This window comes from Brassica napus, chromosome C9 (assembly GCF_020379485.1).
Source record: "Brassica napus cultivar Da-Ae chromosome C9, Da-Ae, whole genome shotgun sequence".
In the NCBI taxonomy this organism is placed as follows: Eukaryota; Viridiplantae; Streptophyta; class Magnoliopsida; order Brassicales; family Brassicaceae; genus Brassica; species Brassica napus.
This window is the reverse complement of record NC_063452.1, coordinates 19846643-19871832: the sequence shown is the minus strand read 5'-3', so window position 1 is coordinate 19871832 and position 25190 is coordinate 19846643. Positions and strand designations below refer to the sequence as shown.

Below are 25190 nucleotides of genomic sequence, written 5' to 3'. Positions count from 1 at the left end.
ATTAAAAATGAAACCAAATAATTTTTTTTTAAAAACTATAAATTCATTAATTAAATAGAATTTAAATTTTTTATACAAAACAAAAGAAATTAAAAAAGGAAACTAAAGGCCAACATCATGGTCATCGAAGTAGTTGGCTGAGGGGTTCGGGTCTGTAGACGTTCCTGCTTCGGGATCCGGCTGGCTCATCCCGAGAGCTGCTCGTCTCTCCGCCAAAGCTCTCTGCAAAGTTGGATTTCCCACCGCCATCACATCCAGCAAACCCTCGAGAGAGTCCAAACGCTGCTGCTGGGTATCCATGCGAGCCTGCATCCGGTCGTTGTCCTGGTCCCGTCTCGAATAGTATGACGAAGTCGCCCTTGCAACTTCGTTAACGGAACCTATTCCAACCGTCCTTCCCTTCTTTCTAGGAGCCACCTATATATATATATATAAAACCGTATTTAGAGTTAATAATAAAATAAAGAAAAAAAATTAAAATTATTAAATTTTACCTCCTCGAAGATCCGATCGACCTCTACGGTTGACAACTTGACGGGTAATCCATCTGCAGACTGTTGGGTAAGTTGCGTCTCTTGCTCTTCAACCCGAGACGCCACAGCGTTGAAGAGTTTCTCGGATGCAGGATCCACAAAAACCCCATCTGGTGAGGCGTGAGTCATCTTGAATAAGTCCGAGAGAGATGGCAAAACTCCCGTCTTCTCCAACTAATAAACAACAATAATAAATTAATTAAATATAATTAATAAATACAAGTTTAAAATAATGAAAATTATAAATTTAAATAAAACTTACAGCTTCGAGACGAATTCCGGCATGGGGTTTTTGGCCGGATCTATGAACCATGGGCAAATGGCCATCTTTATCCCTCGTTCTTCGGGAAGCGGAGCAGGAGTTGGCTTTGCGGATGGAGCTGGGTTCGTTCCAATAGGTGATGAGGCCATCCCATGCTTCCTTTGTGACCCCGCTCGGCTTCCCCTCATAGCCGTAAATCTCCCACTTGTCCTTCCAATCGGAGACGGTGTTGCAAAGACGAGTTTTCGCCTTTGCAATAAATTCGCTCTTCACCCTCTCGGTGATTCCTACGGACCAGTTCCACCTTTGCTGAAAAAACAAACATTTTAAAAGATTAGAAAAAAATAATAATTATTATTTAATTAACAATATAAATATTAATAATATGTAAATATAATTACCGCAAAATATTTAAACCACGTCGTCTTGACGTGATCGGGAGTCATGGTCCAGTTGGGATAAGGGCCGTCATAATATCCCTTCATCGTCTCTGAAACGCTCCGGCTAACACGGTTGTTAGCCCCAAACCTTCAAATATAACAAATTTGTTAAAAAAATTGATCAAAGATTTTAAATTTAAAATTAATAATTTTATGTACTTACCAATAAGTACCCGGGGGTCTATCGGGGTCCAGAACGTGTAAACCCTCTCGTCCGGGCTGGGCAAGCAAATCCTCGACGGTGTATCTTGCGAATGGTGCATGAGCTGGCACCCGCAAATCGGGATGAACTGCAGCCGGTGGGGCAGGCTGATCCGGGGCGACAGGTGGAGCTCGTGGGGGAGGCATCTGAGATGGAAGAGGAGGAGGGGTCGAAGAAACTCTCCGAGATGTGTGAGAGTCTGGAACTGTCCCGGAAGAAGACGATGGACCGCTAGAGGAAGATCCATCGCCAAACAAATCCGCATACGTAGGTGCAGGAGCTGCTGGTCTCGGTCTAGGAGCCATCTAGAAAATTTAAAAAAATTAAATTAATATATATCCTAAACGAATTGTTTAAAATAATTTTCTAAACTAATCATCTAAACTAATTCCGTTAACTAATCACCTAAACTAATTCCCTAAACTAATCACCTAAACTAACAACCTAAACTATAAAAAAAAAAAAAAGATAGAGAGAGAAAGTTACCTTAGAGGGGGAGAGGAGTTAGGGAGGAAGATACGAGCAGTTACGAGCAGTTACGAGCAGTGCTCGTATCTTCGACTTCTCCCATATATATAAAAACTGTTTCCTCGTAACTTCCTCGTAACATTACGACGAAGTTACCAGGCCCGTGTTTTTTAATTTACGACGAAGTTACCAGGCCCGTGTTTTTCGATTTACGACGAAATTACGTCGAAACATTGGTTTACGACGAATTTACAAAGCCCACGTTTACGACGAAGTTACCAGGCCCGCGTTTTTCCATTTACGACGAAATTACGTCGAAAAATCGGTTTACGACGAATTTACAACGCTTAACCCTAAACACCGAGAATGAAATCCCTAAACCCCAAAGTCACATATCATCTAACATCATATCTCTTCTTCTCTACTACTTTGTGCTCTTTCTCCAACTTAAACTCTAAAACCCTAAAACTCCAAATAATTTTTTTAAAATTAACACAAATGCATATTATATAAAACAACATTTGTTACACATACATTAGGATGGTAAAAAAACAATATTTCTTTAAACATACGTTACAATAGAGAAATACAACATCAGAGACATATATTACATCACTCTAAATCGTTTTCGTTCTCATCAATATTACATCACTCTAAATCGTTTTCGTTCTCATCACTATCATTACAATCATCATCGTCGCTTCTCTCGAACTCGTCTTCACGTGCTTCATCTGTCGCATCTTCGGGAATATCGTCATATTGAAAGTTTTGCGGGTCGATCAAAAGGATTTCATCAGTTGGTTGTTCTGGTACCTCAACTTCATTGATAGCGTCTTCTTCTTGCAAGGGCGGTTCTTCTCCAGCGACAATGCGTCCACACCCCTTCTGACCACAATTGCTTTAGCTCTTCTATCAACGGTTGAAGAAAAACATCAAGAGACCGTTTTGGATGCTTCGGCCCAGGGATTAATATGGTCAAAAATAGAAATTCTTGTTCCATGCACATATCCGGCGGTAAATTGTACGGCGAAAGAATGACTGGCCACAAATAATATTGTCTACCAGACATTCCAAATGGAGAAAATCCATCGGTGCATAACCCAAGATAGACATTCCGAATATTTGTAGCAAAATCTGCGTGTACCTTGTTGAAATGTTTCCACGCTCTTGCGTCTGATGGATGTGCAACCTCACCATCTCTCTGGACATGTTCCGCATGCCACCTCATCGATGCAGCAGTCCTCTCAGATTGATATAATCTTTTCAATCTGTCTGTAATTGGTAGGTACCACATCCTTTGGTACGGTACCCTATTCCTCCCACGGCCTTGCGGTTTGAATCGTGGTTTTTTGCAGAATCGACACTCTTCTAACTTGTCATCTTCTTTCCAGTAGATCATGCAGTTGTCGATGCAAACATCAATCATCTCCGAAGGCAACCCAAGACTATAAACCAATTTCTGAATCTCATAATAAGATTCAGCAGACACGTTGTCTTCTGGCAAATACTCTTTAAACAACTCCGCCCATGCATCCATGCAATTCTCAGGTAAATTATGATCCGTTTTAATATTCATCATCCTAGCTGCTAGAGACAATTTAGAGAGACCTTCTCTACAACCAGTGTAGATTGGTTGATTTGCAGCATCTAGCATTTCATAAAACTTTTTTGCATCCAAATTAGGTTCTTCTACATTTCCAGTTCCATCAGCTATTGTTGTAGTTGTTTCTAAAAATGCATCACTAATCATATCTTGAACCCTATCATGATCTACCATCTGCTCATGATCTTGATGATAATTATATTCATTATGCAAATGATTCGGTTCTTCACTATGATGACCATCCTCAAAATTATTATTACTACTACTAGCTTCATTTCCCCCATAACCCTCTCCATGTTGATACCAAATGTAGTACTGTGGTGTAAATCCTCTGTTTACTAAATGCTTCCATACAGTTTCACTACGTGCAAATTTTGAATTCTTGCATTTCCGACAGGGGCAGAACATCTTACCGCTTTCCTGTGTGATCGGTGTACAGCCCGCCTGGTGCATGAATGTCTCTAGCCCGCTCAGAAATGCGTTTGTCACCCTCCCGTCGGAATCTTTGTGCAAATACATCCAACTCCGTAACTCGTAAATACTACCGCCACCGGCCATTTTTTCTTAGATTTTTTTTTCAAATCTTTTTTTTTTCTGATTTTTTTTCGGATTTTTTTTCTCCTGTTTGTGTGTTGTGAGGAAGAGAGTTGTGGGAAATGACATATATATAGAGAAATTTTCGAGTTGGGTAGTTGAAAAATAACAACGATTTTACAAGGAATATTTTACATGGATTTTACATGGTTTTAACATATTATTTACAACGAATTTACGACGAAATTAGGTAAGTTAAAGCACATTGAATACACGTTTTCACCTAAATATAATGGTAACATGATTCGTTGTAATGTCGATGTAAAGTTTACTTTTCGACGTACTTGCGTCGTAATATTACATGGCGTTTACGACGAAATTTAGTTTCGTTGGTTTCGTCGTAATTGCGTTGTTAAGCCACCAGTTACTATTTCTAAGACGACGATAAGGAACCTTTGTCGTTCGTCTGTCTGCCAATTCAGTGGAATGACAAGGAGAAAGTGGACGGAAGTGCAGCTGGTTTGTACTTGAGAGGAACCTTTGACGATGGTTGGAGGTTCCTTTCAAGTATAAACCAACTGCACTTCCGTCCACTTCTCCTTGTCGCTCCACTGAATTGGCAGACAGACGAATGACTCATGTTCCTTATCGTCATCTTCGAAATAGTAATTGGTGGCTGAATGAGGAACATAGTCTAAACGCCATCAGGTTCGAGAGGAAGAGAGTTGTGTGTTGTGAAGAAGAGAGTTGTGGGAAATGACATATATATATAGAGAAATATAACAATGATTTTACAAGGAAAGTTTTACATGGATTTTACATGGAACATTTACAACGACTTTACAACGAATTTAGGTAAGTTAAAGCACATTGAATGCACGTTTTCACCTTTATATAACGGTAACATGATTCGTTGTAATGTCGATGTAACGTTTACAACTATTTCGAATTCCACGTACTTTCGTCGTAAACTTACATTGACTTTACGACGAAATTTTTTCGTCGTAAATTACCATGGAGTTTACGACGAAATAATGTCTCGTCGTAATTGCGTTGTAAAGCCAATGTAAAGTTACGAGGAAATAATTTCGTCGTAAACCGCCGTTGTTACTGCTACGTTTTCTTGTAGTGATTGTAGCATTTTTATCATCATATATATTTAATTTTTCAATAATAGTAAAATTTACACTTTAAATAAAATACTTCAAAAATATTATTCAAAATTTCTACAATTTTAATGACCAGTTTGATTTAAATAAAACTTAAAATAATAGCCAAAGTTTCAACATCGACATTTTCTACAACTATAATTCTAAAATAAAGCCCAAAGCGGAAATTGTTACCAATCAGAGCCCAAGTGTTAACTTATAAGTAAACTTTGAGATACAAAATGACCCAAACCAGAAATGCAAGATATCTTCATACTTTGAGCTCCCAGTGTTCCGCATCACGAATAGGCTGTTACAGACATTCTTGTCTATTATTTTCATCAGTCTTTGAGCCGGAGAAGGAGCTTGGCCGTGGCGTCGTTGGTTCTACGTCTAGGCCTGGACAAAATAACCGGAACCGAAGAACCGAACCGGAACCGAACCGAAATACCTGAAACCGGAACCGGACCAATACCCTCAAATACCCGAACGGTTCCTATATTTTTATATCAGAAATAACCAAACCGAACCGGAACCGAACCGAGAACCGAACGGGTACCCGAATATATAAAAATATTAATTATATATACATATAACATCATTAAATATATATATATATTAAATTTAAAATTCAATTAAAAGTATCTGAAAATAGTTTATGATAACTAAATTATTATAAAGTATCCAAACTACCTGAAAGTATCCGAAAGTATCCGGATAGTTTTATCCGAAATATCCAAAATTTTTATGTAAATCATCTTAATTATTTGATATTTTACCTTAAATAACCGATATTTTATCCAAATTATCCGAACTACCCGAACTATCCGAACCCGAACCGGATCCAAATGAGAACCGAACTTTTTCCGGATATTTTCCGGTTCCTACATTTACTATCCGAACCGAACCGAACCGAAAATAGGTTAAGTACTAAATGGATCCTCTAGCCCCTATCCGAACTACCCGAAATCCGAAATACCTGAACCGAACCGAACCGATACCCGAAATGCCCAGGCCTAGTTGGTTCCTTTCTTTCCACATTAATATTGATTTATTTTTTTCGTCTGATCTGATTGTTTAAGAAATTTGAAGGTTATATGTAACTTTTGTAAAGGTTTTGTAGTGATTTTAAACAGCGTTTAGCTCAGCTTATTACATGACAGCCAAAGATCTCATATGTTTCTTGTTGCCATATGAGTAATGTTTGCAAAAATATGACAAAACTATATTAAATTCTGCGTCTTGCGCGTGATGAATATTATATATATATTATTTTATGTATTATATGTTTTTATATATTATAAAATAATAGATATATATTGAATAATTAAAAAGTCACCAACTATTGCGTATATAATTAAATTGGGGCGAACATATAAATAAATTTTATTAATCCAAACAATTTTTTTTCTATTTGATATAGTATATAATTAAATATAAATGATATTAAAATATATATAGTATATATTTGCATTAATATCTATTAAATTATGCTTTCTACTCATATGTTTTTTTTATCATTTGTATGTTTTATAGCAAGAAAAAAATTAAATTATTGATAACAAAATTTTCATTGTGGGATTAATAGTTTTGGTAATTAATATTTTTTTAAAAACAATTTAAGCTGTTAATATTTGTTCAAAGCTTTTATCAAAAGTATATTTTCAAAGTAAATTTCTAAATTAAAATATTTTATGTATTTTTATATGGTATATAGTGTAATTTAAAACAATATATATATATATATATATATATTTATATCTTCTAGTCTGAATAATTGTTAACTAAGATTGTATACTTATATGATTTTGTAATCATTTGTATCTTGTTATAACCAAAATTTTAAACTATGTATCACAAAATTTGAATGTGAGAATTTTAACAGTATTAGTAATTTATAGTCGTTTTAAAATTTAAAAAAACATATTCAGAAAAATATTAAGTTTTATATGGTTAATATGGTTGTTTAATTTATTTTAATAGTAAAATTAAACTTTAATAGTAAAATTAAACAAATCTAATAGAAGATACACTAATTGTTATCAAATTTTTTATTATTCAAAACTATTAATTATCATATATATTTTAGGCACATTAGACAATTCCGTAATTTTTATTTAAGGAAATAATGAAGAATATTAATAATAAATTTATGGTTATTTAAAAAAAATCTTATTATATATTTAGATGGACCAACCTATTTGTCTAATGATTCTAAAAAGCATCATAGTGATTGACACGTGACTACAAAATAATGTTGTACTGTTTCTCAATTAATATATAAAGAATCTTACTGTATTTTATGAATGCGTTGAGAAAAAGATATTTAATTTGTTATATGTTGTTTTGAGAAAAAAAAGATCAAATAGTATCAGTTTACCAATTTTATTTTGTATCAAAAAACAATCATAACTTTAATTTCAATATTTAAATTGACTATCAAATCTATTAATTTAGGTCATACTTTTATCTACTTAAAAAGTTGTCATTAACCGTTGAATTTATTTAAAAGTATATTAATTAAACATTGTCTACCTCATTATCTACTAACATTACATACAAGAGTAAATCATTCTATTAAACGCATCAGTTCGCATATATATCTTATTAAACTAGAAGTATTTTAAGTTTTAGTTTGGTAAAAAGATAGCAGATAAAAAAAATAGTGATGTTTGGAAACATGAATAGTAGTATAGTAGTAAGTTACAAGAAGAAAAAAGTAATGAGTTTATGCTATTAAAAAAACTGAAAGTAGTCCATTATATTATATTAAAAAGTAAATAGTTTATGTTACTTGATATACATATTCAAATCAAAATAATAATTTAAAATTGATTTATATCAAAAATTCATTCAAAAATATACATATATTCAAAATTTGATTTTTACTTACATATTTTCCAATAACCATTATAAAAATGTTTTCAAACACCAACGTAAATTATGGTTTTTATATTTCACATTGAAATGTAAAAATATAATATATGTGATTATTTATATGATCGTACGTATAAAATATTATTAATTATAAGAAAATTAATTTGATGGTACGTATAAAATACAATTAATTATATGATAACATATATTTTTGTAACCTATGATGACACATATAGGATATATAATAGTGATTAGGGATGAGCGTTCGGGTTCGTTTTCAGGTTTGTTTGGGATTTTTTGTTCGGTTCAGATTTTTTAGGATTCGGTTCGGATTTGGATAACCAATTTAAATTGGTTTGGTTTAAATATTTGGATAGAGAATTAATAATTATTTAAGTATTTTTGGAGTTTTGAGTATATTTTAACTATTTTAGATATTTACGTTTGATTATTTGTATATATTTTCAAGTATTTAAACAAACTTAAAAGTATCATATATATTCTCGATGTTTGTATATATATTAAATCTGAAAATAATTAATATATATAAGTATATAAATCTATTTTGAATACCCAAAATACTTCGGTTCGGATTAGGTTTCAATTCTTCAAAATATCAAAATTTTGAATAATTCGGATATTTAATCAATTTCGGTTCGGATTTGGTACTACTTATTCGGAATGGAATCGGTTTGATTCTTCGAATTCGAGTTTTTTGCCCAGCTCTAAATAGTGACATAAAAAACAAATAGTATCATATTTTCTTTAAAATACACATGCACGGGCGGACGGATCAAAATCTAGTTTCAATTATAGTTGTAGGACGTTTACTAACTTTTACACATATGTTGTTTTATATATAATTAGAATATAACCCGGGTGAAGCCACCGATGGAGATTTTTCAGGATACTTTAAAAGAAAGACGGGTTTGGCCAAGGAAATCCTCTATCCCCTATTCTGTTTGTTATGATGATGAATGTCCTTTCCATGATGCTCAACACGGCTGCTGCTACAGGTTCCTTTGCTTATCATCATGATTCTTCTCAGTTGCAACTTACTCACCTGTGTTTTGCTGATGATCTATTAATCTTCCTTGAGGGATCAGTAGACTCTTTGATGGGAGTTTTGGCCGTTCTAACTGAGTTCGAACACATGTCAGGTCTGGCTGTAAATATTGAAGAAACTCTCCATTATAACAAACAGAACAGGGGTAAGCATTAATGGAGTTTCTTCGTGATACACATATCTCTCTTTTCACATATATATGTCGTGATATTTGAATTAATTTTCAGCCAAATTACTCGGTCTATCATTTTAAAAACAAGAACATAAATCAAATAGTCCAACTAATGAAATATAATAGTTACTTCAAGCTCTATTCCGTCTATAGTTTGTCATGAGATACGAATATTGTATAAAATGGAACTATATGTGTATCTTATTATATTTTTAAAATCGAATTAAATTGTTTTCAAATAAAAAATCAAAACAATTATAATTGATATTATCAAAATTCTGGAAATATAAACAATTATAACAATAAATAGTTATCATACCGAATATACTCAAAATCTAAACAATTATACCAATTTGTTATAACCAAATCTAAACTAAATGGTATTATAAATCATTTAATTAAAAGTATAATTAATAATGACCTAGCCGAATATACTTCAAATCTAAACAATCACACCAATTAGGTATAACCGAATCTAAACTAAACTGTATTATAAATCATTGAATTTAAAAAAATTGAAATCAAATTTTATAATATAAAACTATTTCTAAAAACAAACTATATTTCTTTAAAAAATCAATTATAATATGTTTATAATTAAGGTAATAACAAACCTAACCATAATCATTATATATACACACATATATATTGCTCCTGATCGTTTCTAATCACAACAACACCAAAATTATTCACATAAAAAACATTTATATTTAATAATTTTAATACAAAAAATATTAATTAAACAATTATAGGATATAAAACCTATTCATTTAGGAAAATTATATAAAAGACTTTTATCATATCCACATTTTTTGAAAAGTTTATTTAATTGAAATTGATATAAAACACTAATATGTTTATAGTTATAGATTTTATTTACAGCATTAAAGATGTTTATATATTATTTATTGAACTAATCTATTTTAATTCAACTAAATTTGTTATAAAATACACAACTAATACAATATAAACCACACAAAGAAGTAAATTATTCCATGAAAAAATACAATAACATTTTTTCCAAAAGATTATAAAATATAAGACAAGCAAGAAAAAAAAATTAAAAAAAAAATTTATAAATATTAATAAATAAAATCTCGCGCATGCCTGATAGTTTAAAGTTAGTTGTAACATAATTGTTATTAAGGAATATATTTAAAATTACGTTTATAATGTATATATATTCTCTTTATATTCTAATTTTATGATATTTTATTTTTGTTTTCATGTCTTTACAATAATATTAATAAAAAGTAAAACTAAAATAAAATATTTTAATAATGACATTATACATAATTTGTTTAGTTCATTAAAGATAATATTGTATTTGATCAATCTAAGAATTTATGTGGACCGACATGCATAAAATTTTATTTTATAAATATAATCTTTATATTTTAGTTTTATAATATTTTGTTTTAGTTATTATGTGATTTGGAAAAAATATTGTAACGAAAAGAAAGCTAAAAGTAAAACTTAGTTTAAAATATTATAAGTAAAAAGGAGAACCAAAACTAGAAAATCTTAATAATGGTGTTAAGCATAATAATTTTAGTTTATTAAGGATATTATTGACTTTTCAAATGAAATATATTATAATGGAAAAAAAACCACTGAAAGTAAAATTTAATTTTAAATATTATCAATAAAATAAATAACTTAAAATATAAAATCTTAATAATAACATTATGCATTATATTTTTGGTTGATTGTAAATATATATCATTATAATTTAAATATTTTAAAAATTAATATGAAAACCACACATAAAAAAAACTGATTTTCCAAATAATATTATAGAGATTTGCAAAATACGTACATTTACATGGAAGGATATTATTACTCCTTGAAAGAATCATTCAACAAAAACTTTCAAGTTATACATTTAATTTAAATATAAGAAATCCAAAAAAATCGAAAAACAGAAGTAGAAATTGTTGATTAGTGGCCAACTCCTTTTCCGCTCGGCCCAGAAGCTAACCGGAAACAATAGCTCCTCATCAAAGGACGCTTACTGCTCCAGCTTTTCTTCACCTTCATGGCCGCCTCGGTGGATTGATCTTGGCCGTTGACGTCTCTCCATTGTTTCGATCGTAAGGCTCTGCAATCAACCCTCCTAAACATCAAAGACGAGCCCACCAGTAAAAAGATCATAGACAGCACAAACACATTAATCTTCTTCTCCATTATTATAACTATTTTTTGCATTTACTTCTATCTCTATCTTTTTCTTCTGTTTCTTGTTTTCTTTCTTTTTGAGATTTAAAAGAACGGCCTCTTGGTTTTTGTTTATATATGCATTTGAGCGTGCGTGTGTAACCAAAGTGCATTTATTCTTGACCAAGAATGTTAGAGCATGTTCAAAGGCAGCTCTTAAGCATGTCCCTTAACTTAATTAATCATAAAAAAATGGAAAACACGAAATACAGCCAAGGGACGTCCCCTAATTAAGTGCTCGAAGACACGGTAGTTTAGGCGACGTGTCACGTCGTTATTGGCTCTCCGAACGGTGAAGTCGTTCTTGTTTCTTTCTCTCTTTCCTTTCTCTTCTCGGTTGCTCCGCAAGAGTGGCGATAACGGCGATTCCTCTCTCCCTCTCCGTTGAGCTCGTCGACGTCTCTATGGATATTCCTTGTCGATGATGGACAACGGCGAGCTCTTTCTCTCTTTGTCGGTGCTCTCTTCGACGAAAAGGCGATTCCTCTCTCTCTCTGTCTCGGTGATCTCGTCGACGAAACAGCGTTTCCTCTCTCTCCCTCTCCGTTGAGCTCGTCGACGTCTCTATTGGTTTCTCTCGTCGACGATGGACAACGGCGAGCTCTTTCTCTCTCTGTCGGTGCTCTCCTCGACGAAAAGGCGATTCCTCTCTCTCTCTCTCTCTGTCTCGGTGATCTCGTTGACGAAACGGCGTTTCCTCTCTCTCCCTCTCCGTTGAGCTCGTCGACGTTTCTATGGGTTTCTCTCGTCGATGATGGACAACGGCGAGCTCTCTCTCTCTCTGACGGTGATTGTTTTTCAAGGAAATCGAAAGGTGAAGCGTCAATTTGATTCTTTCAAGTATGCATGTTTTCGATTCAGATACTTTTCTAATTTGTCTTCATTTGTTTTCTGTGGTTGTGTCGTATGGATGGATCAAGAGGCATGATCCAGGAATGAGGAAGAGGCCTGAAGTGGCATGATCCAGGATTAACATGTCCCTTTGGCAGAAAAAAACCGCCACGATCGTTCGCAAAAGGTACTTTATCTTTGATCTTTCTAAATGTATAAACGTTTCTTTTTGCTCTGTGGAAGTGAATGTGATTCTAATTAAAGTTTAAAATGTGATTGTGATTTATGTTGCGAAGGTTGATGATTTTATTGCTTGGTTGAAATGAATTTTGAACTAGATAAAACTCATGTCTCTTGTTGTGTTGAATTGGATGAAGCATTGTTTAATTGGGAATTGTTTGTGATATATGTTCTGTTTCGTTGAAGCATTGTAGACGAGTTTGCTCATGTAATAAATAGAGTGGTTACTGGTTAGTGTAAGGTAATAAATAGCGCTGGTTAATGGTAGATTAGAGTTGTGGTAGGCAGTAAATATCTTTGGTTATGGGTAGATAGAAAGCAATGGTGTGTTGATTGTGTTAGATACATGTCCGCTCGGACAGCTTGGTTGTGATAAATGATTCAATAGGATTCTTGAATCTATTTAAAACTTGCCTCCTCCTCCTCTTCATATCACTTCAAAACGCACTCGTCTCTTTCTAGTTCCTCACTCAACTTCTTTTATTTCTCTCTTTCTTGAGCGTCCTTGTAATATGGATCCACCCCCTGGAACTTCAAAGTTTGTTGACCTCCTTTATAGTCAACAAACTGTTTCCTTTGGTAACTTTGAAGATAGTGCAACACTATCTTCAACACAGGTTCCATTCCGAGGCAGTGTAGGAACCGAAGCTTCAAACTTTGATGGAGACAGTGCCGCTGGGCGTAGAGAACGTCGAAAGTGGACACCAACAGATGATGTTGTCCTGATCAGCTCGTGGTTAAACACGAGCAAGGATCATGTGGTTGGGAACGAGCAAACATCCTCCGGGTTTTGGAAAAGGATTGCTGATTACTTTTCAGCAAGTCCTCTTGTTGCTGGCCTTGAAGAGAGAGAGCCAACACACTGCAAGCAACGATGGCATAGGATCAATGACCTCGTTTCCAAGTTCTGTGGAGCGTATGAAGCGGCTACTAGGGAAAAAACAAGCGGCCAGAATGAAAACGACATTGTGAAGCTAGCTCATCAGATATTTTACAACAACTACCAGAAGAAATTTACACTAGAACACGCTTGGAAGGAGCTAAGGCACGACCAGAAGTGGTGCGAGTTGGCTACTGCAAAAAAGGAAGGGAGCTTGAAGAAGAGGAAGTGTCAGGACGGTGGAGATTCAGAGACTTCTCCACCAACTGAGAACAAACGTCCTCCTGGTGTGAAAGCCGCAAAGAAAGGGTCTAACAGGGCGGTGATAGGGGAAGATGATCTTAACAAGTTTCAGTCTATGTGGACAATGAAACAGGCAGACTTGGCCGTGAAAGAAAGGTTGTCTCAGCTTACTCTACTTAACAGTCTCATTGGGAAAAAAGAACCCCTTGCCGAGTATGAAGAAACCCTCAAGCAGAAGCTGATAAATGCTTTGTGGTGATTAATGACTTGTTGTGTTTCTAGTTATGTCTCTTGTTGTGTTTCTAGTTCTGTTTCTGGTTGTCAAGTTTCTTGTTCTTGTGGTTTCTAGTTCTTGTTATGCTGAAATGTTCCTGCTATGTTTTTAATCTAGTTCATGTTATGTTTAAAATGTTCTTCTTCTTGTTTAAAATGATCTACTTATGTCTCTTGTTCTTGTTAATTAAAATGTTTTGTCTGATGTTCTTGTTCTTCTTTTGGCTCTTGTTAATTAAAATGTTCTATCTCATACTCTTGTTCTTATTTATGCAGGTGAGACAGTACACGTTGGGAAACAAATTTATGAGTCGACGAGACAGAGCTGTTGAGGTCACGAGAGTTATGTTTCTTGGCTTCTTGTTGTCACAAGGGTAGAGGGAGGTCACGGCTTGGATTGTGTAAAGAACTTTAACTTGTTTGTTTTGTATTCTTGCATCACGGGGTGTCTTGTTTGTATTGAGGTCACGGGGTGTCTTGTTTGTATTGAGGTCATGGGATCTCCTGTTTGTTTAGAACTTTTAACTTATAAAATGTTTGTGCTGAGAGCGTAAAGAAATCACCATTCTCTCTTACCATTCTCTATCTCTATAGTCTCATGTTCTTCTCTTCATTCTCTTTGTAAAATAAAAACTGATCATACTCACAATTCTCTACGTTCTCATTCTCTCGGTTCTCTTTGTTCTCTCTTCCTTCTCTTTTTCATCTCACGTTCACACACTCACCATTCTTAAATTTTCTAAATCAAGTCTTTCATGGCTTCGTCTTCAAATCACATCTCGGATGAGTCATTTGATTTGGATGAGTCATTTGATTTGGATGAGTCATTTGATGAAATGTTCGATAAATATTTTGATCAGACTTTCGAACAAACATTTGAGAATTTGTGCAATGTTTATGGTGATCAACAAGATCAAAAGAAGAAAAAGAAAAAGAGAGTTTTTATTGAAAGAAATCGTGAAGAAGACCATCTCCGGTTATGGAATGATTATTTCAGTGACGCGCCGACATATCCAGCAAATCTATTCCGACGTCGATTTAGAATGAACAAGCCTCTGTTCATGTATATTGTTGATCGCCTCTCCAACGAAGTCCAATTCTTTCGTCAGAAGAAGGACGTTACCGGAAGGCAAGGTCTCTCCCCGCTTCAAAAGTGTACAGCAGCTATTCGTGTGTTGGCATATGGTTCTGAGCTTGATGCGGTCGACGAATACCTCAGGCTCGGTGCAACCACTGTTCGGTTATGTGTGGAAAATTTTGTGGAAGCAATCATAAATTTGTTCGGCGATGAGTACCTAAGAAGACCAACACCGGATGACCTTCAACGTCTACTTTATATTGGAGAGGTTCGTGGATTTCTCGGGATGATAGGAAGCATCGATTGTATGCATTGGGAGTGGAAGAATTGTCCCACCGCTTGGAAAGGGCAATATTCTCGTGGTTCGGGGAAACCACAATAGTTTTAGAGGCGGTTGCTTCATATGATCTCTGGATATGACATGCGTTTTTTGGACCTCCAGGTACCTTAAATGATATTAATGTTCTAGATCGCTCACCTGTTTTTGATGACATCATAAATGGTCAAGCCCCGCAAGTGGATTTCTCAGTCAACGGAAAAGAGTATGATTTGGCTTACTATCTGACCGATGGAATTTATCCGAAATGGGCAACTTTCATCCAATCTATTTCACTTCCACAAGGGCCGAAAGCAGTTTTATTTGCTCAACATCAAGAAGCTGCCCGAAAAGATGTCGAGCGTGCTTTCGGAGTCTTGCAAGCTCGATTTGCCATTGTTAAAAATCCAGCACTTTGTTGGGATAAAGTCAAGATTGGGAAGATTATGAGAGCATGTATCATACTCCATAATATGATAGTAGAAAACGAACGGGAAGAATGCAGTCAGTTTGATGTCTCGGGATTCCAACAAGGCGAAGGCAGCGGAAGTTCACATGTCGATTTAACATATTCTACAGATATCCCTACAAATATCGCCAATCAGATGGGTGTTCGAACAAGAATTCGTGATAGACAAGCGCATCAACAACTGAAAGGTGATTTGGTTGAACATATATGACATAAATTTGGACGTGATCAACACAACAACTGAATTTGGATGCTACTTTCAAATTAGTATTGTTTATTTTAGTAATCTTTTTTTTTAATGTTTTAATTTTTTTATTTTAAAATCTATGTTTAAAATGTTATGTTTGACTTTGTTTTATTTAATAAATAAAATTAATCTTTGTTTAAAATTTTATGTTTAAAAAAAGTTTAATATTTTTTTATTTGTTAAGAACCTTAATTAAGAAACCACCAATAAACCACTATAATTAAGTGTCTCTTAACAAAATCTCTTATATTAAATTTAATAGTTAAAAAATTATTAAACCCCACTTAAAAGACAGTTAAGGGTCTCACTAATAAACATGCTCTTAGACTATCTCATTTTTTCTTTTTTTTGGTGAACATGTTAAATGGACTATCTCATTTTGTTATCACGTTTTTACATATATTCAGTTGAATTCTTCAAGTTCGGGCTTTTACTATTTATATAAGCGGGACACAACAATCGACGTGTATTCATATTACATTTGAATGTTGAATGAGTTTTTCCAGACTATCTACACAACAGATGATGCTGAACTTGACTTTCATAACAAGGTTGAAAAAGTAACATTTGTTTCAAGGAAATAAAAAGTAGGGATTAAAGTTTGTTAGCAAATTTTGTAAGAACTGGAATTTTTTTGGTTAATAGGAGGCCAATAGGTTTATTATGAAGAAACGACAATCTTACTATTAGCCACTCAATTTAAAGGAAATAAAAGCTGTCAAACTTGGACTTTTTCCTTTGTAGTCGGTTTTAGCTAACAGAGTGTGAGTAAGTTGGGTGATTCGATTCTCTGTTCGTTCTACCGAAAAATCGGATATTTGTAACTTTACAAAGAAAAACAAATACTAATATCCAAATATCCAAATCACAAATATTTATATTTTAGTAACAAATATCCAATTTAATCATTTATATGCATATGTATAAATACATTTAAAGAATGGCAAATCTCCAAAATAGCACATTTCTAAGTTTATATCACAAAAATAGCACTCCAAAACTAAAATGACCAAAATAGCACCTTTCTAAGTTTATTTTTTGAAAATTTTAATTTTTTTATTTTTCAAAATTTGAAATCTTATCCCCAAAACCTTATTTCTCAACTCTAAACTCTAAACTCTAAACTCTAAACCCTAAACCCTAAACCCTAAACTCTAAACTCTAAACTCTAAATCCTAAACCCTAAACCCTAAACCCTAAACCCTAAACTCTAAACCCTAAACCCTAAACCCTAAATCATAAACCCCACCCTTTAACTCTAAACCCTAAGTTTGTAACTTTTGATAAAACATTAAGTGCTATTTTTGTGACTTTTGACCTTGAGTACTAGTTTGTGAACAAAAACTTGATTTAGTGCTATTTTTGTCTTTTTCTCTTTAAAGAATTATATATAATTTATATAAATACTATATTTTATATGAGTTTTACAATATTTCTAGTCATTAAACAACGGGGAATTTATCTTTCATTGCTGATGACAGTATAAAAAAAAACGCATGATTAATTGGAGATAATTCTGAAACTTAACTGGAATAGTTTTATAAACACCAACATCATTCCTAAAACCTTTCAGACCATCAGTACTGGTGAGAGTATTTTTGAATTTCTTGACAATACATTTTAATACTTTTTGATACGTATTAAAAGAGTTGTTTCAAATCTACTAATTTCAATGAAACAATAAACTCTCTCATTCTTTTTTCTCCTTTTCTTTTTTAATTTATTAAAAATTCTTTTAAAGATTCACCAAGACTAATGTTTTTAAAGGCTTAAACGGTCATCTAATTCTACTGTATAACTTTTGTTATAGTCGTCTGGATTATTTATTAATTTATAGAGATTATTAATTTATGGAGTATTAATTTATAGAGATTACTAATTTATTGAGTATTAATTTATAGGATTTTGAACCGGTCCAAGTTGGGGCTGACGAAATTTATTAATTTATAGACATTATTAATTTATCGAATATTAATTTATAGAAGTTCTACCGTATAACTTTTGTTATAATCGTCTGGATTGTTTTCTAATAAGAAAAAAAGAGTAGAATTAATCAGAGATTTTTATCATAAAAAGAATAAAAATAATCGGAGCACTAAACGTATCCTAACGATAGATAACAAAGACAATTAAAAAATTAATAATGGAAGATACGAAAAAAAAAATTTAACACACAGATTTCCGAAATGTCTTCTTTCATAATTGCGGAAACACACCAATTTCTTCTTAATATTTTTCCACGTGGAACTAAATTGCAAGTCAATAGTATCCCCATCTTGTCCGCTCTACATAATATTTCGAACTGTCTTCACTGGATGCGTCAAAGAAATCCGTCCTCTAGTTCTCTGATGGGACGCGTTGCAATAAACTTGTCTACATTTGGTGTTGATTGTGTGAATAGATTTTGGTTTACTTTTTGATATTTACATTTTGGTTATTGATTTTTGTATGTTAGTTAAAAAAAAAATTTGATCTGTAATTTTTTTGTTTACAAAATTTTAAATAATGATTTAATTTAATGCAAAAAATTATTTGTTTAAAATTCCAATAATGATTTAAGTTTTGAAAGAGGTGGTTAGAACGTGCATTTGCTGTCAGTTTTATTTGATTTGTTATGAATTAAAATATGCAATTTGTAATTCAGAAGCAGCTTGGTCCAGCTATTCTCTCAAGACGGGGCTAGGATGATATATATCTTCTAAATATTCGAACACGAACGTTCATGCTACATCTACTTATTCATCGGTGCCCTCGCTGCTACTAGCTGAAGCTCTAGCCCTTAGAGAAACCCTCTGAGCAGCTCAGCATTCTCACCTCATCAACATCTGGATGCATTCCGACTCACTCAAACTCATCAGAGCTGTCAACTCAAAAAATTATCCAATGGAGCTCTTGAGGGTTCTAATGGATATCAAGTTTCTATCCTCTAGTTTTGATTTCATTCTGTTTTCGTTTTGTCCCTAGAGCCCAAAATGCTACAACTGACTTGCTTGCAAAATCATCTCTTTGTAATGGCTCTACTTCTGCATTGGTCTGAAACTCTCTTTATTAATCAAAGTTTGTTGTCAAAAAAAAAGGTTAAAAGGTAAAATAGACAAATCACACCAAAAATGGTACGTGTTATATCATGGGGTGATATATATTATAACTAGAAAGTAGAAAGTTAAGATGTGACTTGGAGTGTATTAATCATTATTTAATTTTTTGTAAATTAAACAATGATTTATTTTAATACAACAAAATTATTTTTTACAAAATTTTAAATAATGACTAAATTATTAATAAAAGATATTAAAGTCTTTTTAAATTATTGTATTTAAAAAAGTATTTTAATAAAAGCGAATATTATAAATTCTTACAAAAATACAAAATTACTTTCAAAAGATGCATATTCTTACGCTATATATATATATATATATATATATATATATATATATATATATATGCTCGATTAATACTGATATAATTATTTACAAAATAAAAAATAATAACCATATTTAGAAAGAAACTCAAACACGCAGTTTCTAGTTTTTCACAGAAATTTATTAAAAGTTCAAAACTAGATTCCCTGTTTTGTCAATATATTGTTTTTTTGTCATTATTACAAAAACCTTGGAAAATATATTGAATAATTATAGAACAAGCCTTTAGAAAAATTAAACAAAAAAGATTTCAAAAAACACAATCAAGCGCTCGTCCTTTGACGTTGCTCCGTTGTCCTCTTTGTCTTTGTCGATATACTTTTAGATATGGGCTTCTCCTTTACCCTAGAATTGGCTCTGCGCACGGGGAGTTTCGGTTCCGGTGGTATGGTGGTTTGCTCTGGCTTTGCGGTGAGGCGGTAGATCGGTGGTCCCAGGTAATGGTCGGCTTTTAGAGTTTAGGTTGACCGATTTTCTCCTTACGGTCTTCCGGGTTTTACTGCTCGAGTGGGCGAGGTTTGGCTTCTCTTTCCTTTCATATTCTCGGAGGATCTCTTCCGGTCTGTTTGGTTGTTAAGTGGCTCCGATGTGAGGTACTTCGGGTATGGCGGTGCTGTCTCATTTCGGTTCCTCTCTGTCGGGTTCTGGTGAGCTCCGGTGGATTTTACTACCACGGAGGCGGTCTTTGAGTTCATGTACGCAGGCTGGAGATGGTACTGGGCTCTTTTGGTCCGTGTTTGTGCAGTTAGGGTTTTCCAAGGGTGTCGTCTATGACTCCTGGATGGTCTCTCTCCGTGCGTCCTCTCCTCAAAGCTCCTCTGCTCGGCCCTTCTCCATTTTGCTCCATTTGAAGGCGATGTTTCTTGTGGAGTGGTGCTTCTGTTCTGTCAAGATGTTCTTCTCTGTGTGGCACCAGAGTGGGTATCAGCTTAGAGTGTTGCTTCTTCGGTTCTCGAAGACTTCAAGTGATGTGGCGGCTCTCAGTTGCAGTCGTTGGTCGTCCCTGAGGCACACTTGGATTTGCTCACATCCCAGCATTGCATAAAACCAGTTGAGCTTGTGTGGTGGTGCAGCATTTCTACTCTTTGCAGCATCGGGTTGGTGCTAGGCGGTGATTCAAAGCCCGCGCTTCTGGACGGTTTCAGTCCTTTGTGGCTGGTGCGTCCCTAATAAATGCTCGGTTAGTTGATGCAGGTGCTTGGCCTCTGGCGTGGCTGTCTGATTGTGCAGGTGGATGCTCTTGAAGTCTTCCGCAAGCTGTTCTTAGTCGGGCCTCATCTTTAAGAGCAGATTCATCGGAGAGACCAAAATAACCGGGTTCTGACTCTCTGTTTAACTGGCTCTTCCTTTTGCGGCAAGTGGTAAGTGCAGATTAGTTAATGCCTCTGGTCTACGGCTTTTGCTTGTTGTGTCTGTTCCGGCTTAGCTAGATTGAGTAGCTGTTTAGGTTTTATTTTTCTTTCATCCGCTTCTTGTCTCTATTGTATTTCTGTCAAAAATTGAAAAGTTGGTAATAACATCTTTACATTTTACCAAAAAAAAATAAAAAATTTGTCGAAACCCTATGAAACTCCAACCCATCTTTTTCACGTGGATTTAGAGTTCTGATTCAAGAAAAGCGATTTGTTACTAATTCCAAACTATGAAAGCTTTGGAATACCAAGCTCACCATTGGTATTGCCACTCTGCCTTCCATGCTTATATTGTCCACAACTCTTCCATTCATGAAATTACTGTCCACAACTTTATCTCTTGTTCTAATAACTCTTTATCGTCCACCGTTTCAAGAGAATTAAAATTAAATAAGATTTTTCATAGACACATGGTTTAATTTGCAATGAACATCACATGTTATGTGAAAAAAATTTAAAGTTGGTTGTGTCCACATTACAATGCATTTCATACACAAACTAATACTCAACTCAAAATACAATACCACGTAATACAATCAAAACTCACCCACTCTTCTCGGGTCCACGCTTCTACCGTTAATAAATACAAATATATACGTATTTTCGGTGATTCAAAAAAAAAAGTATTTCAAAAAGTGTGTATTTTCGATTTAACAAAATAATATATACATTATGGATGTCAATCCTTGTTCTAAAACGCGCCCACCGCAGATCGGAAGGTCACTGTGGCGAAAAGGATGTGATCGGTATGTCAAGGCGCTGAGCCGTATTATACCCGTCTTAGCTGGAGAAATGAACAAATCAGCGCCTAGTTTTGTAAAATCGAGTTTCTCAAATCCGAAAAGCTTACAAAATATCAAAATTTCTAGTTCGAAATCAAATTTTAAGCCTTAGATTTGCTATATGTAGATAAATCCCAAAATAAATGGTTTAAAAACAGTGAAATCATGAAAATTTTGGAAAATGGGTGCATGTTAGGTTTGAAAACTTGTGAAAAAAAAGAGTAGAAAATGAAGATATTACAGTCACTCATTAGACTATGAACATTGGTCTTAAAAATTCAACACCTTAATTTTCACTTTTTACACTCCACATCATCATCTCTCTCGTCCACCTAGCAATTCAACACTCATTCATTTTTTATACTCTACAATAGTTTTGTTTAATAAAATTCAACACTCTATCCTATTTTTTTTTAATTGTTAAGAGTTTTCAATTAGTTCAACTAAAATAATATAAAATAAAAAATATTTTAATTACATTTTTACAAATAGCAAAAATAAAAAAAAATATGAATATCATTAAATAGATTTTTTTAATTATATAATTAAGGATTTATTCAAGAGTTTAAAGATAGGGTGATAAGTTTTTTTGGTATCCAAATCAAATGAACCAAGTCTCTATTTATAGAGTAGAAAAAATTATGAATTTTGATATATAATTCTTTTAAAATAATTTTTTTTAGTTGTAAATAATTGTTGTTGAATTATTGAGATAAGAAAAAAAATACATAATCTACAAAATCCAATAAGAGACAGACACATGTTAAAAATGGGTCACACTTGATATTTATTCAACGGTTGAATCCAAATAAGCATTTAATAGTCTCACTATTTTGCCTCCTATTTTTTGAACTGTTGAAAAAAATCATTTAACATCTCCAATATACCTACTCTTAAACCCTAAAAGCTGAAAATGTCAAAAACGCGTGCACTCTTCATCATAGTTGCTTTTATATACATATGTTGATGTAATTAAGAAAGTTTTCTTTTAAAATCCTAGAAAATGTCAATATGTAGAAGATTTTTTTATAATTGATTTTATATAGATATACTGATATTTATACATTAGTATTTAAAATAATGACCAATATAAACTTGTTGGGGATATAAAAAACATGTTTTAAACTAAAAAATATTTAATTATTAGGGCAAATCTCCAAAATAGCACCTTTCTAAGTTTATATCACAAAAATAACACTCAAAAACTAAAATGACCAAAATAGCACATTTCTAAGTTTATCCTTTGAAAATTTTAATTTTTTATTTTTCAAAATTTGAAATCTTATCCCCAAAACCTCATTTCTCAACTCTAAACCCTAAACCCTAAACCCTAAACCCTAAACTCTAAACCCTAAACCCTAAACCCTAAATCCTAAATCTTAAACCCCACCCTTTAACTCTAAACCCTAAATTTTTGACTTTTGATAAAACATTTAGTGCTATTTTTGTGACTTTTGACATTGAGTGCCAGTTTGGGAACAAAAACTTGATTTAGTGCTATTTTTGTTTTTTTCTCTAATTATTACTCTTTTATAATAATTCTATAAACCAAACTCCCGTTTAATGCAAACCTCAATCTTAATTACCTTCTCTGTATGATATAACTACGTCCACTAATTGGTTAAAAAAAAAACTACGTCCACTAATTGACCCATTAGAAGTGTTACTTGCCCACGATAAAATTATCCTAAAATGACATCGGAAACAGCTGGTGTACGCCCGCAAAAAGTGACTGTTAAAAATAAAGACAAAAGTGATTTACAAACTAATGCACTCTTCTTTTCTAAGATTTTAAAAGAAAACTTTCTTCATCATAGTGTGATGTAACTAGGAATGTTAAAATGGACTCAACCTAACAAGATTAGCCTTAACTTGTATCAAAATCTTTAATTCTAACTATGACTTTTGAGATACGGCCAAAATAGGGCTGAACATACTAGTTCATAAGCTTTATAGGGTTAAGTTTTTAGCCAAATGATTTTTGCTTCCTCGATTCTTGTTGTAAACCTTGATACCAGACAACTCTGAAGCAGCTTTTCTTCTCAGGAGGTTATCTTCAAATAGATGTTGGACAATGTAAAGATATTTTCTTCATCTAGTGAAGGTCCGTACCTGAAGATGTCAAGAGAGGAACTAATCAACCAAGCAACCCCCATTCGAATCTAAGTGTGTAAGTTAGCCCAATCAACCATTTCTGTCGCACTCTCTGAGCTTATGGTACATTGCCTCGGATATCTCACATCATTGAAACGTGAAAGCAAACACAAACAAACAACAGGAGCTAATGTGAAAACATCTACTAAAAACACTAAATGGAGCTTTAACATATATATATACAAAAGCGCATACACTAGCTAGCGAGCTTGAAAGCATCAATGAAGAGACCATAAGTGAAACCCATCTTGAAATTATTGAGAAGAGCGATGGGGAACGTCACGGTGGTGCGGCTGTAGTAGAATCTCGTCACATACTCGGTTAAAAGAACGCACAAAACCGCAGCGATAACGTCGTTCACTCCCAAGGCTCCAAACGAGAGAGAGATGGTCTGCGCGACATAGAACCCACCTAACAACGAGATCCCTCCGAAAAGCGTTCTTCTTGACGGCTTCTTGAAGTAGTTCCTGGAGATATCAGGAACCGTTCTTATGATGTCGATTAGTCTTCTTGGACCTCCTTGAGTCTCTTGCACAGCTCTAATGGTTCTTGCGAATCTCATTTTAGATTTAGATGAAGAGGCAAAGGCATCGAAACTCTGGCACTGATGATGGTTAAGGAGTAGAGTGTTCAAGTTGGTGGAGATGAAGCTTAGAGAATGCGCCATCCTTAGCTAACGAGGAACAAAAATGAGCAAACTCTGCGATTGTAAACTGAAACTAGGGATTCGATTTCCTAAACAGTGAAATTTGGTTCACAATTGAAAAGTTATATAAGGACTAATCTGGGTGAAATATGAAATCGATACAGGCCTTAGAAAAGGAATATTACCAACACGGTGAAGATCGAAGAAGCGAGGAATCAGCAGAAGTGATCAGAGCGAGGAGAAGATGTGGAGAGGACAGGACAGGACAGGAAAGAGGAGAAGAAGAAAAGGCCCATTTGAATATTGAGCCCATTTTGCTAATATTGGTTTCGTTCGGTAGGATTTAAGAAAGAAAACGAACATAACCATTGGATTAGACCATATCCACTGCAATAATTTCTCAAAATGAGGGTCTAAAAAATATAATAATTATGTTTCATAATTTGTTTGTACAACTAAATTTTTAATACTTAATAGAAAAGCTAAACTACTTAAAATGTGACACATGCTTTCTTGGACTTTTTATGGGGTTATAAGAAAAAATCAATTGATTCTTATAGGATTCTCAAAAAATTTCACTTGAGAACTCAGTTACATATTCTCTTATTTTCAAAATTCTTCAATGGACATGTTCTTAGAATTTGATTGATAGAATTTTAATGAGATCAGTCAAAT

The 25190-nt window shown here is 33.6% G+C and overlaps 3 protein-coding genes across 4 annotated transcripts; 1 reads left to right on the top strand and 2 right to left on the bottom strand.

Annotated features, from left to right (window-relative positions):
* Positions 1-11085: 11085 nt before the first annotated feature.
* LOC111202767 lies at positions 11086-11513 on the bottom strand. The gene has a single exon (XM_022695645.2). It carries the CDS (start codon positions 11511-11513, stop codon positions 11247-11249), a length of 267 nt encoding a protein of 88 aa, XP_022551366.2. The 3' UTR covers positions 11086-11246.
* Positions 11514-13105: 1592 nt separating this feature from the next.
* Positions 13106-13975, top strand: LOC106403889 (glutathione S-transferase T3-like). Its single transcript, XM_013844670.1, has one exon. The coding sequence runs from the start codon at positions 13106-13108 to the stop codon at positions 13973-13975; it is 870 nt and encodes a 289-aa protein (XP_013700124.1).
* Positions 13976-23997: 10022 nt separating this feature from the next.
* BNAC09G17330D (uncharacterized protein ycf20) lies at positions 23998-24956 on the bottom strand. 2 transcript variants are annotated; one of them, XM_013845243.3, is made up of 2 exons: positions 24701-24956; positions 23998-24604 (listed from the first exon to the last, which is right to left on the bottom strand). In XM_013845243.3, exon 2 carries the CDS (start codon positions 24534-24536, stop codon positions 24066-24068), a length of 471 nt encoding a protein of 156 aa, XP_013700697.1. In that variant the 5' UTR covers positions 24537-24604; positions 24701-24956; the 3' UTR covers positions 23998-24065. The 2 variants fall into 2 exon arrangements, with proteins under 2 accessions (XP_013700697.1, XP_013700699.1); XM_013845245.3 differs by having other exon boundaries at positions 23998-24542; positions 24701-24951.
* Between the last annotated feature and the right edge of the window lie 234 nt (positions 24957-25190).

Bases quoted from the DNA above. Each gene is read 5' to 3' on its own strand.
- BNAC09G17330D (XM_013845243.3), bottom strand. From the start codon at position 24,536: ATGGCGCATTCTCTAAGCTTCATCTCCACCAACTTGAACACTCTACTC.
- LOC106403889 (XM_013844670.1), top strand. From the start codon at position 13,106: ATGGATCCACCCCCTGGAACTTCAAAGTTTGTTGACCTCCTTTATAGT.
- LOC111202767 (XM_022695645.2), bottom strand. From the start codon at position 11,513: ATGCAAAAAATAGTTATAATAATGGAGAAGAAGATTAATGTGTTTGTG.